At 41.7% G+C, this 16,409-nt stretch overlaps 1 protein-coding gene across 2 annotated transcripts in view; it reads left to right on the forward strand.

Annotated features, from left to right (window-relative positions):
- The first annotated feature begins 1,113 nt into the window (after window positions 1-1,113).
- zc3h3 (zinc finger CCCH-type containing 3) overlaps window positions 1,114-16,409 on the forward strand; it is an 88,972-nt gene continuing 73,676 nt past the window's right edge. The window contains exons 1-3 of one of the 2 annotated variants that reach the window (XM_012853713.3): window positions 1,114-1,240; window positions 2,743-4,153; window positions 4,999-5,171. In XM_012853713.3, coding sequence (XP_012709167.2) covers window positions 1,195-1,240; window positions 2,743-4,153; window positions 4,999-5,171 — 1,630 coding nt within the window. In that variant the 5' untranslated portion in view covers window positions 1,114-1,194. Of the gene's footprint in view, window positions 1,241-2,742; window positions 4,154-4,998; window positions 5,172-16,409 lie in introns of those variants that run through there. The other variant, XM_021311222.2, reaches the window with a different exon arrangement.

Genomic DNA, 16,409 nt, shown 5'->3' on the forward strand with positions numbered 1-16,409 from the left:
TGTACAACTGAATAAATTTTGTCCTAAAGATGCATCATTTATTTTTCCGCCGTATAGGAATTCACAAACGTAATATATCTGCTACAAATGGCTAGAACTAAACAGACATCTAAAGACAAACTGTAAGCATATATTTCTGTAAAAGTTGCTGCTTTTCGGAAATTAACAGCAGAGGTGGATAGTAACTAGTTACATTTACTTAGTTATAATTTACTTGAGTAACATTTTGAACAAAATATATTTATAGGAGCATTTTACTGCACTGTACTTTCTACTTTTACTTAAGTCATATTCTTACTCAAGTATCACAAATTTTACTTAAGTAAAATTTCTGGCTACTCTACCTACTGAGAGTAACTTCATGAATAGAGAACTGACTTGTTTTAACCAAAAATGCACCAGAGAGACAAAAATCAAGAGTTTATGTTAAAGTGAGACTTCTTGTTTGTGCACAAGTTTTGTCATTTCAATGTTATCTTCTATCTGCTGAGCTCATTGAGGTCGAATGAACATACAGTAAACAGTAGATGCTGTCATTGGAAGTACATTGCACTGTTCTAACATACTTTATATACATTTGTTTATTCAAGGATCCCCATTAGTCTTTACATAAGTAGATACTATTCATCCTGGGGTCCACACCACAACTATTACAATTACATAATTAAAAAACACACAACTGCTATAAGTATTGCTTTCAAGTTTAACGTTAAAAAAATATAAAAAAAAAAACAGTTTCTTTAGTCTTTAGTGTCTTCAGTGTACCTTTTCTCTTTCAAATACAAGGATTTGGACATGAACCTTATATTTTTGTCTGTCCGGTTGAATAATTTTCAACTATTAAATCATCAGATCTTATGATTTTTTACTCAGTAGAGTAGCCTTCTTACTGAATACTCTTTTTTTTACTCTTACTTGAGTAATTTTTTAGCTGACTACTGTTTATTTTTAAGTTGAATAAAAATATGTTGAAGTAGTGCTACTCTTACTTGAGTACAATTTTTGGCTACTCTACCTATCTCTGAATAACAGGTTATTTAAGGGGGAAAAAATAAAATTCTGTCCTCCACTCCCGTTTCCTGCCTAAACATGAAACCTACAAGTCAACGGAGAGGGACAAACAACCCCCACGACGAACCAGCACGTTTTACGTCACCCGGAAGTGACTGACGTCTGGTTTACTCGGACGTAAACATGGAGGAGCGAGAGGCGCTTAAGAGGCAGATTGAACTTCTACAAGGTTTGCTTCTTGTTTTTCCCCCTCAATATCGTCTGTTTTCTGTGACACCAGCCGAGGGGAGAGTTTCTGTTCTTCTTTACTTTAATGGACCTGCCGTGTGTAATGTTAGACAAGCTTTCCTTCACACCATTTAGACACAAACGTTAACCGTTAGCTCGCTTAGTTTGAAGTTTAGGAGCGTTGTCACCAAAGTGTACAAATAGAAGCCCGTTCGGGCTAAACTGTTGACACATGTCCTCTCACTTTGAGGAGTTCTGCTGGTGCCATTAAGAAGACTCATTCTGTCTTCCTGTAAAGTGTGGCGTTTACATCAGAAATGTTTTTATTTTAAAAACAAACAGCCGCAATAATAACAAATGATCCGTTCGGTTTGAGAGTTGAACGTAACCGCCTTAACAGTAGCAGACTTCATAACATCGATTCTGTAACAAAACAAAATTGAAAAAAAAACAAAACAAAACAAAAAAATCACAACTGTTTTGAGAAAGTTACCCCGTGCTGCTTGAATAGGATTTAAGAGTCATTAAAGCTGAATAAATGATGATCATCAGTTTTACCCCCTGTAAAGGAGCAGAAGTGATGAAGGGTTGTTGCCCTGGATCAGACGTGTGTGTCTTCCATGAAATCCTTCCTGGCACAGCCATTACCATCTCCAGTGACTCTTTGAAAAGACTTGGCTAATGAGACACCATTCAATGTCCAATTTCACTTTAGGAACAGCACAATATTTTTAACTGAATTGAAATAAACTTGTTAATTCCAAAGTGAAAAGCATTTCAGATAGCTGACAACATTGCAAGGACTCGGGTACCCCAGCTAACTCCCTCACAGTCAACTGGTCTCAGTTAGCAATGGACGTTAAAAGTGAAACTTCATGACAAAACAATACAAAAAATGACCCGAAGCAAATATGGCTTGTTTAGAACTGATAAGGGGAAGATGATTTGACAGATGAGCCCATCATGCTGGTCTACAACCTGATATGTGCTATCAGGCACAGGGTAGGGGTGTAATCATCTTCCTCTTCGAACTCTTCTTAGACCCGACCCACGCTGGGTCATCCAGAGAACACAAATCACAAACCCAACAGCAAACATGTTCTCTTATGTTTCAGGTGAGATCTTTTCTTCAAGACCAGCTCACTTTCATTATGCCCTGTTATGTTAAACCCTGGAATAGAAAGGGGCCATGCTTTATTTTCACTATGGCTGTATATAAGTGTGCAAAACCATGGTTCCTTAGCAAATATCAAAGTTACCCAGCACGTATTCACCCTAGCTAGTACTACCACTGGGTAAGGTTAAGCTAACTGTTAGCATGTAGGATTTCCAAACCCAACTTGGAATTTAGAATGCTCTCCAGTCCAACGATGGACCTGTTTTGGTACCTTGTTTAGACGTGTTTGTTTCTTTGACATCCAAATGTGGGGGGAAAAACGCTGTTTCTGCCAGTCAGACCTCAGAAAGTTTAGAAATAAACAAAAGCTCTTTTTAAATCCTCAGATCTGATCGATAGGCATAAGAGCGTCCACGGAGATGAACCGATCACCGCGGCGGCGCAGAGGCAACCTGAAGTTCCTACAGCAGCCAAAGGCGGAAGTCTCAGCGCAGCTTTTGTCCATCCTCACAGCTCCAGAGGGCGTGGAAGTTGGAGGAAGACGTACTCTCTGAGAAATGACCACCCCCAGTCCACTGTACGACGTCCCTCCACTGTTCCCTCCACTTCCCTTTGTCCACCCGCCTCCCAGTACGGAAGTGGCAGCATCTCCTCCACAATCGACAGAAAGGGGCTTGAAACCGATCTCAGCAAAACTGCTACTTTGTCAGGGAATCTTACTCTAAAGAAAGAAGAAATTTCAGCCAGGAAAATGGAAACGAGTGCCGCAGCGACAGAGCGATTGAACGCACTCTCTGCTAAGCGAGGTTCGAGTTCACGTAGCATCGATGTCCAGCGAGATGCGGCAGAGACTCAGGGGGGTCAGCAAAAGGCTGAAACCAGGTCTGTCATTCTGCCAGGAAAGAAAACTGGAGCTTCATGCAAGGTTCCCTCGTCTGTTAACACCGACGCTTTAATGAGTTCTAAGAACAGTGTTCTAGTGCAAAACAAGCCTCCCCCCAACAGTCAAACCGGCTCAGAAAGCTGCAAGACGCATAATTCATCAACCTTACCAGCTCTGTCCAGTGATCTCACCAAACCGCCGCTACGTTCTCCTTCCAAAGAGTCAAAACACTCCGCCCCGGGTTTCCAGGTTAATGCGGCATGTTTAAAAAAGTCCAAATTCACCTGGGTGAAGAGCCAGACTGCGGACCCGGAGCCCAAAGCAGCCAGCTCTGCTTCCGTACCAAACAGAGTCACGCATTCTCACACGCCTGTCCTCAAAGCTCCGCCGACTGTCGGGAGTCCGTCATCAGGTGTATTAAGTAAGAAAACGCCCCACAGGAAGGTTCCTCGAAAGCTCAGCCCTGTCACCGTAGCCCCCAAGACTTCAAAGTACAGGTGGGTTTCCTCCTCTGGGGCCCAAACCAAGAACCAGCGCAAACCAACGTCCCCCAAAGCCCTAACTGTCCCTCAGAGAAGCCTAGAGAGAGGCGATGTTGCCAAGAAACTCAAACCAGCCTCTACTCCCTCTGGAAGACAGAAGAAGGGGACCGCAGCTTCCCCGACCAGCTCAGCACTCGTGAGCCGTTACCGTTGGAAGGCCGGAGGGCAGGTTGCAGCTGGGTCGGGGACGGGGACAGCGGCGGTGGCTCGCCGTCGCTCCGCCTTCCACTGGACGGCAGAAAAGAACACCAGAGGGCTGAAAACGGGACACGCTTCTCCGAGTTTAACTCAACGGGGCCATCCTCGCCCTCCCTCCCCTGGCGGGTTCAAGCTCCGCAGCAGAATGAAAATCATCAGGCGGTCCGCCAGCAGGTACAATTACACGCCGATTCCCCCACTTTGCATATGTATTTGTATATGTGTTTGTGTATTTTCTTTTTCTTTCAATTATTTGTTGTATTCTTTGTTTTGTTTTTAATGTATATATTTTTCAGGACCCCAGGAAGAATAGCTGCAGCATAGCTGTAGCTAATGGGGATCCTTTCAATAAAACTAAAAACTAAAACTTTGCATAACCTGGCCTGCCTTTTGCAGCCTTTTACCAGTAGGTGGCAGCAAAGGGCTTTAACGGTGCATCTCAGTATAGGAATTCAAAAAAGGAGACTATATCTTTTATGAGTTCATGCTTGCAATACTTCAAGTGGTGTATTTTAAGAATAGATTTAAATTTGTGTTGATGGTCTGGCTTTCAGCTGCTGAAAACCCAATATTCATTTTTTTTTTTTTAATAAAAAAAAGTTATTTTGTTTCCATCAGAACTTGGCACCTGTCCAAACTTCCAAAAGTAGCCATAGTGGCTAATTATCCATTGTACCACTGTGCCTGATCAGCCAGCAACTCCAGAGGAGAGACACCAGAGCCGACTATGCAGGCAAGCTGAAGGCAGCCATCAAAGCAACACGGGCTTCCTGAACATCTAAGCTCATATACACATTTACCAAGAAGCTGAAATTAGATTTTTTTTCCATCAGCTGGATGCCATAATTCTCAAAATGAAACAAGTGAAACGCGTCACTCATTCTGTACTGTTGAGATGCACCTGTAATCATTTCTTTGTGCTGTGCTGTTTATTTCCAGCAGCTGTTTTCTCTTTGCTTCGCTCTGTTCTTCACCTTGGACCTCTTGTTCCCCGTTCTATGTCCACGCTGTGCCCTCAGCGTCGGCGGGTCAGAGAAGGCGAGCAGCCCGGCTTCAGGAAAGCCTTCGCCACGTAGTCGCCTGCACTCCTTCGCCAGGAGTCCTGCGGGAGTTCGTAGGACGCCTTCCAGGGAGCTGGTCTGTTTCGGCAGACACAAGCTAAGGCGGCTCTCCCCGACCTCGTCGAGAACAAGTAAGAAACACATCAGCGTTTAACGGATGAAATCATTTGTACTTATTATCGAGCAGTTCCTGCTAAGTAGCTAACAGGCATTGACAAAAGTTTAGTTTAGGAGTCATCAATGTTTATGTTTGTAGTCTAGTTGACCCAGTAGGAATTTATTGGTCAGATGCTGGTAGAGAGAAGGAATGCATGGGGTTAAGTGGCTTCAGCACTACTGGCTAATGTCTAACCACAATTCTACCTTTATTTATGTCTTTTTTCAATATGCTTATTAAAAGTGATTATTTTTTCCCACTTATTGTTCAGCAAAGGTTTTAAGACATGGCCTGTTGTTCTCAGAGCATTAATAAATAAGAGAAGATTTCCATCTGACAATGTATTAGTTCATGCTTCGCTTTTCTGCGGCTAACCGGTGACTATTAGTGTTGTTTTTTTTTTTTTTTTTTTTTTAACTAATAATTCTGACAGCAGCAGGTTTGCTCAAGATGTGGCTGCAAAAAAAAAAAATCCCAGAAATGCTTTGAATCAATCAATAATTCCCACAGACTCGCTGCTTTTACTGATGGTTCAGTCCTGCACACTCGCATCCTGTGGCTCATTTGTCTTCTTCTAGCTGACAAGATGATGCTACAGTCTTTTGTAAGAGGTTTAGTCATTTTTCAGTCACATAGCAGGGTCTGTGTTGGCGTTTGACTGATTTCTGTTTTAATTTTCGTGGCTTGAACATAGTGAGAGGCTGTACCCTTAATTTATTTCAGAATGTTTGCTTGGTGATTCTCTGCTGTAGCTGTGTGTCACTTTAGTGTTCCTCTTCATACCTGCTCCTCCCTTATTTCCACTTACTGTGTAATCTATGATCCTTTAAGTACAGCCAGGAATCCAGGTAAATGTTAGACTATTGTTCCATTTTCTACCTCTGCAATCCAAACATTGGTAATGAAAGTGACAAAAATTTGGAAGTATTGGAAGAAACGATAGCAGTACACGACGACTGGCACTAAAGCTGGACTCCCACCTGAAGTTCCCAAGGTAGAGATAAGCTAAAAGACTTGTTCCTTTTTTTTTTTTTAAAAAGGACAACTTTTGGTCCTTTCTCTTTCAAAGTCTAAAATGATTAATGGTCACACTTTTACTGACTTGACAGACAACTTGATAGGGATCATTTAAAGCACTGCTTCAGATGTATTAAAACTGTATTCTATTTAATGAACACTGAAAAGAGAGAACTAGTATCAGCGCTTTCTAATTTTAGGTATTCAATATCAAGATGACATTATTGGTTTATCATTGTCATGTATTGTCACGATGTCTGTCCCCTTGTCTTTGAACTTTGGCCTCTAAGATCTGTATCAGGTGTGGGAGTAAAATGTCCAATTTTTTTATTATAGTTTAACATCGTCATTAAAATTGTTACGGCCTACCAAATATTGCATCCAAGCTAGGGTTGTCCCAATAAAAAAATTTTTTTCAGACAAGTACTTCAGTTTAGATACTTGCCGATTCCAAGTACCAATACTGAGTACTTAATAAATTGGGACTTATAGATCACACATAACTTAACAATATCATTTACCACTGAAAATGAATTCAGTAAAAGCTTCAGGTATGTTTCTGGAGTACTTGTTGCAGTCTTGGTGGTGCTGCAGCAAACTCTTTGAGTTCTGTGTCATGTGTAGTCTTAAAATGCTTTAGCTAATTTTTGTGTTAAAAGGCACCTTTTTTGCCCTTCTTCACAGCTTGGCCGTTTTTTTTTTTTTAGTATCCTCCATGTTTACCTTGAAATATCTCCATACCATGGGACATTTCACCCCCTCCTCCTAGCTATTTTATTTCCTTTTTTTTTTGAGGGTCAGGAAACAACCTCTTGGTGCATCAGCACCACCACCTGGTATGGAGTTGCGTCTAGCCTTTGAGTCGCGGCGTAGGAGGAAAATCAAGCACAAGATTGGTATCGGTTCAGAGTATCGGGTTGCTTTTACAAGTGCGAGTATGAGTACTTAGTCCTGGACCCTGGTATCAGGCCCAGGACGCCACTAACCCAAGCAATCCGCTGCAATCGCAATATTGTTGCATGTTAAAATTGTTACAGTAGTGATTTGATGTTTTTCGCAGCTCTAATTTAGCACCACGTTCGATGTTAAAACCACAATGAAGAGATTAAAGTAAATTACTCCAGCCTTTATTTGTAAAAGCGATGTCAATATCCGGTCTGATCCCGTTTGTAATGATTTGGACATTGCTGTGGGCGGGACGTTGCATTATGAACCCCCCACCTACATTTCTCCCTGAGTTTACAGATGGTCTAGACTCGCCTTTGGCATCTTGGTGTCCTCTGACAAATGAGACTGGAGTAGCTGAGATCACCATTGAATATGAGGAACGATGAATCGTCTCAGCTTCACTTTGTTCTAGCCTGCTGTGTTAATTGAGCCTGAAAGGTACTTTATTTACCTTTAGTTTAGGGCAGTTCGTATGATGGTTCAGGGGCCAAAGAAGAAAACACATTAGCGTCTTTAATCTAAACTCTTTCAGTTGCTTTTTTTCTCAGTCTAGATTTTAGGAATCATGGGCTCCTTCAGATTGTTTTACAGAGATAAAGCAGGACGGGGTTGCAAAGACAAGAAGCTGTTAATCTGATAAATGGGATGAACCTGCAGTGTAGTGACTGGTGAGAATGGGTGGCTGTAGTTACGTTACAGGGATGCATTGCTATTATTTTTCATTTTAAGGAATGCACTTTGGTAAAATTATACCAGTAACAGTTGAATGTTTGATCCAAAGACTGGCTGAGCTGATTGCCATCTACAAACTATTGGTGATGTGTGACCTGCAAAGTAAAACAAAGATTGGGATATCTTACAGTAATTCATGTAAATCAAAATGTATTTATTTTTCCTTTTTTATTTAATTTTCCCTACATGCCAATTGTTGTTGTTTTTTCTGTATTTTTTTGCCTTCTTTTTTTGTCAATGTGATCCTATTTTTAGGGAAATTATAGTATGTATTGAAAACCAGTCTATGCCTTTTCCAATAGAGGGCGGCAAATCGCCCAACTGTGCTGCATGTAAAGGCTCAGGGCCTGCTGCCACAGAAGAGGCTTACAGACAGAGAATAAGAGGAGCAGGGGGTGGGGGAGTAGGGGGTGTTAATTGATTGCCCAATTCAGCCGTGATGGCGAACAAGTGCCGATAGCGGGTAATTTGCAGAGGTGGATGCGAGCAGCGCCGCCGCTATCAAGCCCTGGCACCACTCTCCCTTCAGCAGATAAAAAGGAGCTAATGCATAATTATCCTTTTGCAAATTGGATTGTTTTAACGAACTGTAGAATATAGGCCTAACCTGATGGAAAGCAATCATTGTTTTTACAGCCCCCCCCCCCCTTCCTCCCTCCGTGTCTCCCTCCACTGGCCCCTCCAACCCTCCGGTCGTTCTGTGCGCACCCTACACGCCTCATGCCCATCTTGGTGTAATCTCCCATTCTCAGTGAAGTCAGAAGACATTAGAAAAGCCATCACTATTAACATTAGGCTTTATTCCCCCTCATGGCTCTCAGTCTGAAAGAATCCAGGCCGAGTTGGAGAACCGGGCTGATCGACAGCTTCTACTTTCCTCTTCTACGCTTCATGTTTTCTCCCTGATTTCTTTTTTTTTAACGTCATACAAACAACCTGACTGGCACGCGGCAGGAACACGTGCATCTCTAATTAAAGACGGGTGTTAAGACTCAGACGCAGGAAAGGTGGAGCAGGGGTGAGTGGAGAGGAAGATGGAGCGAGGGAAGCTGCGCGTAGCCGTCTGCACCTCTGATAAGAGCCTCTAATAAAGAGCAAATTGAATTACTAATGATGGGAAGCAGAGTCCCTACAGATGAGCCCGTTAAAAACAACCTTATGACCACTCACACATGCATGATAATACACTCACAAACAATGTTTCTTAATTTCCTCCTCAATGACTAGTTTGAGCCTTCCCGGCCACGTTAACGCGGGGGTGGCGTTCTGAGGTGCTTGGTTATCTCTGGTTTAATTTAAAGAGGGCATAAACCCAAGAAAGCAGTTGGGACTGTAATGAATCGGGGTGTGTGTGCGCTTTTGCCTCTGTGGTAGCATGTACCCACGGACAGGCATGGAGCCCAGATAATCAAATAAAGGAGATAAATGTCAAGAACGGACAGAAGACGGTGAAGAAGAGTGCTGAGCCGTGCGACTTCAGGCCCCTAGTGACAGCTTTCTGGAGCGTTTTAGGTCTCTATCTAAACTCTGGCTTTTTTGTTCCTTTTCCATCACACAACATGTCTCTTTATTCACTGTTGCTGTGCTGATAATAATCATTAAGACTAGTTCTGAATATCAATTTCCACATTGCCACCTTTTTTACGACATAAAAGCTAATCAGACTTTCAGATTTATGTTTATGGATGATAATTAGGGGTGCAATCCACAATTCTGGCTTTTATGGAAGAGTGGCAATAAGAATTAAAGCCAAAAGGTGTCCTCTTTGCAGTTCACCTAGGGCTGGATGATAATTCAACAACAATATATATCGATCATATATCAATGATAGAAAAAAGGGTCGATAAAAAGTTAAATAGAATAACAGTTTTTTTTCCTTATGCATTCTAGCCATGTAGGTTAATATTACAGTCATTACAACCTCCCAACCAATCACAAACGCAGACCCAAGAACACTCCGTCACCAAGCTCCGCCCCCTTCAAAAGAGTTCAGAGAGCACACTTTTTTTTTCTTTTTTAAAAACTTGCACTTTTTAAAAAAAAAAGTGCAAAAAAAAACAAAAAAAAAAACTTGCACTTTTGGTAAAACATTTGTTTAATAAAGGGTTGAGTTTCAATTCAGTGTTTGTAAGTTCTGTATCTAAACATAGGTCACTAAGCAACAACATAAAATGAACAGGGCTGTACTTAAAATAAATGTTTTGAATTTGTTGATAATTATCGATATCGATCAATATGATTTCTATTTTATCGCTGTGCTTTTTTTCCTATATTGTCCCGCCCTAAGTTTACCACAAGCCATACGAGGGACACAGCAAACACTTGGAAGAAGATGCTCTGGTCACATGAGAGCAACACTAAACCACATGCAGAACACCATGTGCTGACAAGTAACACCCTTGATTGCGGCGTTTCTACTGTGAAACATGGTGGTGACAGCACCATAGTCTCGGGATGCTTTTCTCCAGCAACAGCAGAGATATTGGTCAGAGTGGATGGGAATATTTACAGAGCCCTATTACGCAATACTGCTTCTAGCAGGACAACAACCCTAAAACGCAGAGCTATAGCAGAAGATTAAAGCATATTCAAATGTTGGATTGACTTTGTCAAAATTCAGACCTAAGACCAATTGAAAATCTTACAAAATATTAAAAAGTGATTCACAGGCATTCTCCATGCACACTGACTCAGCTTAAGATGTTTTTTCGGTCTCCACATGTGCATAAATTGGTGATACTTCAACAGACTTGCGACTGTGATTGCAGTAAAGGGTGTTTCTACAAAGTATTGACTCAGGGTGATAAAAACCATTGCACGCCATGGCACACTTTTAAAAAAGAGACAATCATTAATTTATTTTGCAGTTATGTTATAATTTATGATAAATTCCAATAAGATACAAAATGTAAATCAATAAAAGAGTTTCAATATAGTTAAAAGATACCGTACCTGCCTTTTATGGATGGGTGTTGTATTGTTAAGAGGCAGTCAACTCATTGACATGGATTGGTATCACCAAACATGCACACTTTGGCCATCCCTGGTTGTGCAGACCTGAGATTAAGCTGTGCAAATGAGAAATTGTTGCTTGTAATTCATTTTTGATAATGGGATTGCTCAAAATATAGTCATTTCTCTGATGGCAATAGCAACTGACACACAGGAGGAATAACGTGTAGTCCAATACTTCAACTGAATCCAAAAGGATTTACAGTCCCTCCAGCAAGTTGTTGGGATGCTCTGGGGTCTCCTCCCAGTGGGATACACCTGGAAAACCTCCAAAAGGAGGCATCAAGAAGGTATTGTGTTTAGATGCTTGAACAATTTCAGTTGAATCCTTTCAGTGTGGACGAGCAGAGGCTCCACTTTAAGCTTCTACCGGATGACAGAGCTTCTCACCCCATCTCTAAGGGTGAGTCCAGCCACCTGACAGAGGACGCTCGGTTCAGCTGCTTTTATGATATTTTTCTTTCTGATTTTGATCTCTTGAGCACAAGTAAGGGTTGGAACATAGACCGAGAATATTTTTGGGTCAAGTCTTTCTTCCCCACAACAAGCTGCCGGATGGCAGATTACTGCAAATACGGTCAAAATCTGTCCATCTCCTGCTCCATCCCGCCTTTACTCAGGAGCAAGACCCTAACATGAATAAGGTCCTCATGATGAGCCAAAGACTGATTGGAGGTAGCAGCATACCTGTTGCTGAGAGCAGGATATAACAGTACCACAACCAGCCTCAGTGAGCATATTGTCTAACAAGTTCAGTGCTGGGTTTTTTTATGATGCTTCAAGTTTCCAGAAACAATTGGACTAAAGAAAATGTCGCTGCACACAAATAATAAAAATGAAGTTTTCATTTCTGTCTGAGCAGTACTTTTGCGTTGTTTGTGAACTCTTTACCCTATCTCTCTCTTTAATGGTTATACACCTGACTGGCCCAAGTTGTTCTTTATACTCTGGCCATAGTTGCTTTTTTTAAATTTCTAATTGCGGTCTGTGATTTGGCTGACTCTTTAATGCACTCAGCTTTAGCTCATGGACACACTGCCCACTCCAACATGACACCATTGAGCTGATTACCACCACAAAGGAATCTTCGCTCCTCACCACCCGCCTCTCCCTCCTGCATGGATCCTGTTGCCGTGCCTGCACTGACCCCATTTATTTTGCTCATAAATCAGGAGAGCTGCTTTGCAAGGAGGCCTATGTTGTTGACAAACTCAGCTCGTGACCAATGTGTAGGACTTCAGATTTTGTTTTTTCTCTCATGAACTGATACATTCAGGATGTCCCGTGTTGAGATGGGATGTGAGGATGATCAGAGGTGCTACTTCTAGGTTTCAGTTTTTATTGTAACCGAAGCTGAAGATTTTAAAGTTTATTCTCATTGTTCCTCATAACTTTTGTTGATTGAATACTGACCTGTCATGAAAATAGAGGAGTTGATAACGTATGTGCATTGTAAATCAAAACGGCTTTCTTTGATAAACAGGCGATGTGTACAACATAAAAGCATCTTTATTTACCCTGTTGCATTGTGCAGATCTGTATATAAAGCCAGCTGTTTAGACTCCTTTTTCTCATTCTTTTGTAATTGACTCTCCCATTGACATTTATCTAACTTAGTATTCAACTTTGCACAGGATGTTTGACACTGCTTCTGCTAAGTATTATCATAGGAAAGGATTTATGTCCACAAAGAACTCAGGGTTTTTTTTGTTTCAGTTTAGTAGTTCTGTAATTATTTCACCACAATGACCTTGCAGGGATTTGTACAAGCCAGTGACTTGTGGTAGTACTAATTGTTTATTTTATAAGAGATGCACCAATAAATCAGCCACAGATTGATAATTGGTATTTTTTTTTTCTTATCTTCTCTGATCAGTGATCAGAAAGTCAAATATTATGGTTGCTGCGATCATGTTTATGCTGCCGATTCTGATATCGATGACCCACACGTGCTGATTTTATTTTATTTCTTATTGATCTTATCAAACAGGACTCTTTAGAAAATAAAATTTTGGATCTCAATGAGAATACATGTCAAGGTTAAATAGTTTTCACAATATCTTTTCTGTAGTTTGAGTTTTACTTATTATTTTTTTATTTTACTTGGTAGTATAGTTTCAAGTTACCAGCTTAGTTTGAAGAGTTCGTTGACTTAAGTAATTTAACTGGAAGTTGAAGCATTGAGTTAATTATTTTTTTGTGTTTATTCTGTATATGTGAGCAGTGCTGGTTGTTTGAGAATGCCAGAGCACAAATTCTATCCACCTCACCTGGCAGGGAGCTCAGGCAGGGCTACGTCTGTGAAATATTTACGGCCCAGACCTGTAGTGCGTAGCGAGGCTCCAAGAGCAGTGGGCATGACCCGCCGTCTACCACCACTGACAAAGGCTGGTCATCTAGCCCATTGATAATTATTTTTCAGGTTCTTTTCTTAGCCTTCTGACTGTCATGCTCATCTGGACGAGCAATGGCAATTATGGGCTGTGTTAACTGCTGTCTGACTGCTCTGGGTCTCTTCTTTTCAATATCTACAGTGAGCCTCAACACTCGCAATAATCTGCCTAGTGCTACTGTCGTATTAGGTTTGTTTTATTGAAGCATTTTGACTTGCTTCCCCTGCGATGTATGTTTCTGTTGCATGTGTTGCTGGATGCAAACTTTACATCACTCTAACAGACATGCTGCGTACCATTTGTCCCCGCTAGTTGGAATTTCCAGCCTCTCAGTCTGGAACGGCACATAAAGTCGGAATTCCGAGTCGGAAGGTCGGTGCAAATGGATCATAGCCGCCTTTCGCATTCATGATGGCTGCTGCTCGTGGAAACATTGAGTAAAACTTCATAGTTTGACTGTTTCTAGCAGTTCTCTATTATTTATTTAACATTTAGTCAGTCATACACGTACTACTTTTGACCGATCATTAGATGGGATGTTTCAGTGCTGTTTATATGCACAAAATACCACGTAGAACGCTGTTATTGTCATTTATTGTTTTAACAACAGTGGCTATAGTGGCTTAACGAGCGACAAATAATTGCCACCAATTGTTTAACGTTTCCTGTTCAGCGTGGCTTAAAAAAAAGACTTTTATTGCAAAAGATTTCGCAATAAAATATTACTTTAAACACATTCTGAGTCTCAGGTTGGCTGCATTTGTACGTAGGTTTTGATTTTGTGCGAGTGCCAGTGTTTTTTCCTACTGTACGGCAAGAGGGAAACTACAACAAGAAAGGGTGAAGAATTGAATTCTGAGGCAGATGGAACGCACCGACCCAAGTTCAACCAGGCATACATGTTTGTTGAGGAATTGCTACAGCACACTTGCACAGTGTGAAGGAAAGGGGGAAACGTGATACACCACACTGAGGTATGAGGAGCGCTGCAAACTATGAGGTACAGGTGATCGAGTTTTGTGATCGGCAGCACAAGACATTGATCGGCATTCACCGATCCCATACTGTTTCACGGAAAGCGGTAGATGGTGATCGGTGGCTGATTGATCGGAGCTACACTATCAAATACTTCAAACTTTATTCAGTAATTGGATTAAAACCCAGAACTAACATTTTTGGCCTATAACTAAATCAAAAACAGCACTTTTATGTTCAAACAGTTATGACACATGTTGGGATGCATACATGAGAAAAATGTTGCATTTCCTTTATTTTCTGTTTAATTCAAATCTACCATCTCTACCAGAGAACCTGTGTCAGATTTGTTTCTCTTTCATGCTGTTTGTCTTTAGGAAGCAAAAAACTGGTCGTACTTGAAAACAAGTCACACCTGAAAGAAAAGTGAAGTTTGTCGGCCAGGAAAAAATCTTTGCCCTTTTACTTAAAAGACATTCTGAACTTCAGTGCGTCTCCCACCACCCCCCAGTGCTACTCTTGTCGTACAGTTTCATAAACTTAAAAAAAGGGTGCAACTAAAACAGGAAAAGCTTCTAAGAGTTTCTGCAGCAGCAGCTATTACACACCTCAGAGGATTGATTATCAAACAATCCTGGCAGCCAGTACGTTTCTAAGTCTGTGACATGTGCCCCTCCGCACCGTTTCCTTTTTTGACTTCATCTTGGCTCAGAAGCCATTTGTTTATTTTTGCTTGTTTATTTGCATCACTCTCTGGTTCACACTTGCTCCAGTTTCTCCCACTTTTCCTTCACACTGCGACCACTTGTCCCGTCGTCTGGTTTCACTGACTCACTGTCCCACATTTACACTCCCGTGCATGTCCATGCACCTTCCCGCCTACATACTGAGCCAGCTTACAGACGACTTAAATGTTTGAACCTGTCGCACACAACTGCAGTTGCTCTGCGCATGCTTAAAGTGTCACTATATTGTATCAGGACCTTTTTATAAGTCAAATCATTTTGATAGTTTGTGTGAGTGATGGTCCCATCAGCTGTCTTTCGACACACATGCCATTCCTGATCATATTATCGGTCGGCCGAAGACACTCGCACACATTCTTCTCATTCCTGCTCACTTTCTCAGACTCTCTGTGTCAAACAGGTGGACGTCTGTCTTCTCTTTCTGTCCGTGGCCTTCAGCCGCTTCCTTTCTCTTTGTGTCTGTCACCATTTGTCTCCCCCGCACATGCTCCCTGTGACATGTGTGCCCACACACACGCGACACACCACATATCCAGTTTTGTGACATTGCCGTAATGATTTAGGGAGGAACTGCAGTTGTTTCTGCAGGAAGGGGGACGTGCAAACTTGCCTTTGGTCTCTCTCGATTTTTAACTTTCACCCATTGCCGCGGATGCCCGTCGGAGCACGGACGTCTGCATGCTTTAATCCTGGAGGCTCTTATGTTGCATGAATGATTTTGTTTCTCATGTAAGATGATGTGTTGTGCAGGGTGGGCTTAGTATAGCTCTCTGTGCTGGTGCACTGTAACATTTGGCATTTTGATTAACCTCTCAAGACGCAAGGGGCTATGCACGCCAGTGATCCGAACACTGTACCTTCTCAACTCTGCCGGAGGCCTCTCCTCCTTCTCTGGGCAGCCATCAAACTGTCAGCTGGCAATAATTAAAATTTGACTCGTTTGAGCCCGACATGCTGGCCTTTCAGAGTGCACCCAGACTGTAGAGAACACTTGTTGAACCTATTGATTTAAATTCATTTCTTGAAAAAATATCTACCATGTTTGTATGTCGTTATTTATTCCACTTTTTTTATTTTCTTTTTCTTTTTGGACTGAACTCTCAGATAATGTCGTGTGTCTTAGTGAGGGGAAAGCTCATGCTGTTTGATATGGGGGGGGGGGGGGGTGACCGACCGGCATGTGTTGAAATGTGCAATCAATACTATTGCGTCCAGAAACCTGACGCTGAGATGATAGTGACTTGTTCCCAGTTAAGGAGGTAAATGTTTTCTTGGTATCCAGAGGAGTGGCTCACAAGTCAGGCTGTCTGAATAAATCAGAAACCTAACAGGACACAGGCTGAGGCCTCTAATTATTTGAGAACACATGGCAGGCAACAAGTGTCACTT

The sequence above is a fragment of the Fundulus heteroclitus genome, unplaced genomic scaffold (assembly GCF_011125445.2).
Source record: "Fundulus heteroclitus isolate FHET01 unplaced genomic scaffold, MU-UCD_Fhet_4.1 scaffold_78, whole genome shotgun sequence".
NCBI classification, from domain to species: Eukaryota; Metazoa; Chordata; class Actinopteri; order Cyprinodontiformes; family Fundulidae; genus Fundulus; species Fundulus heteroclitus.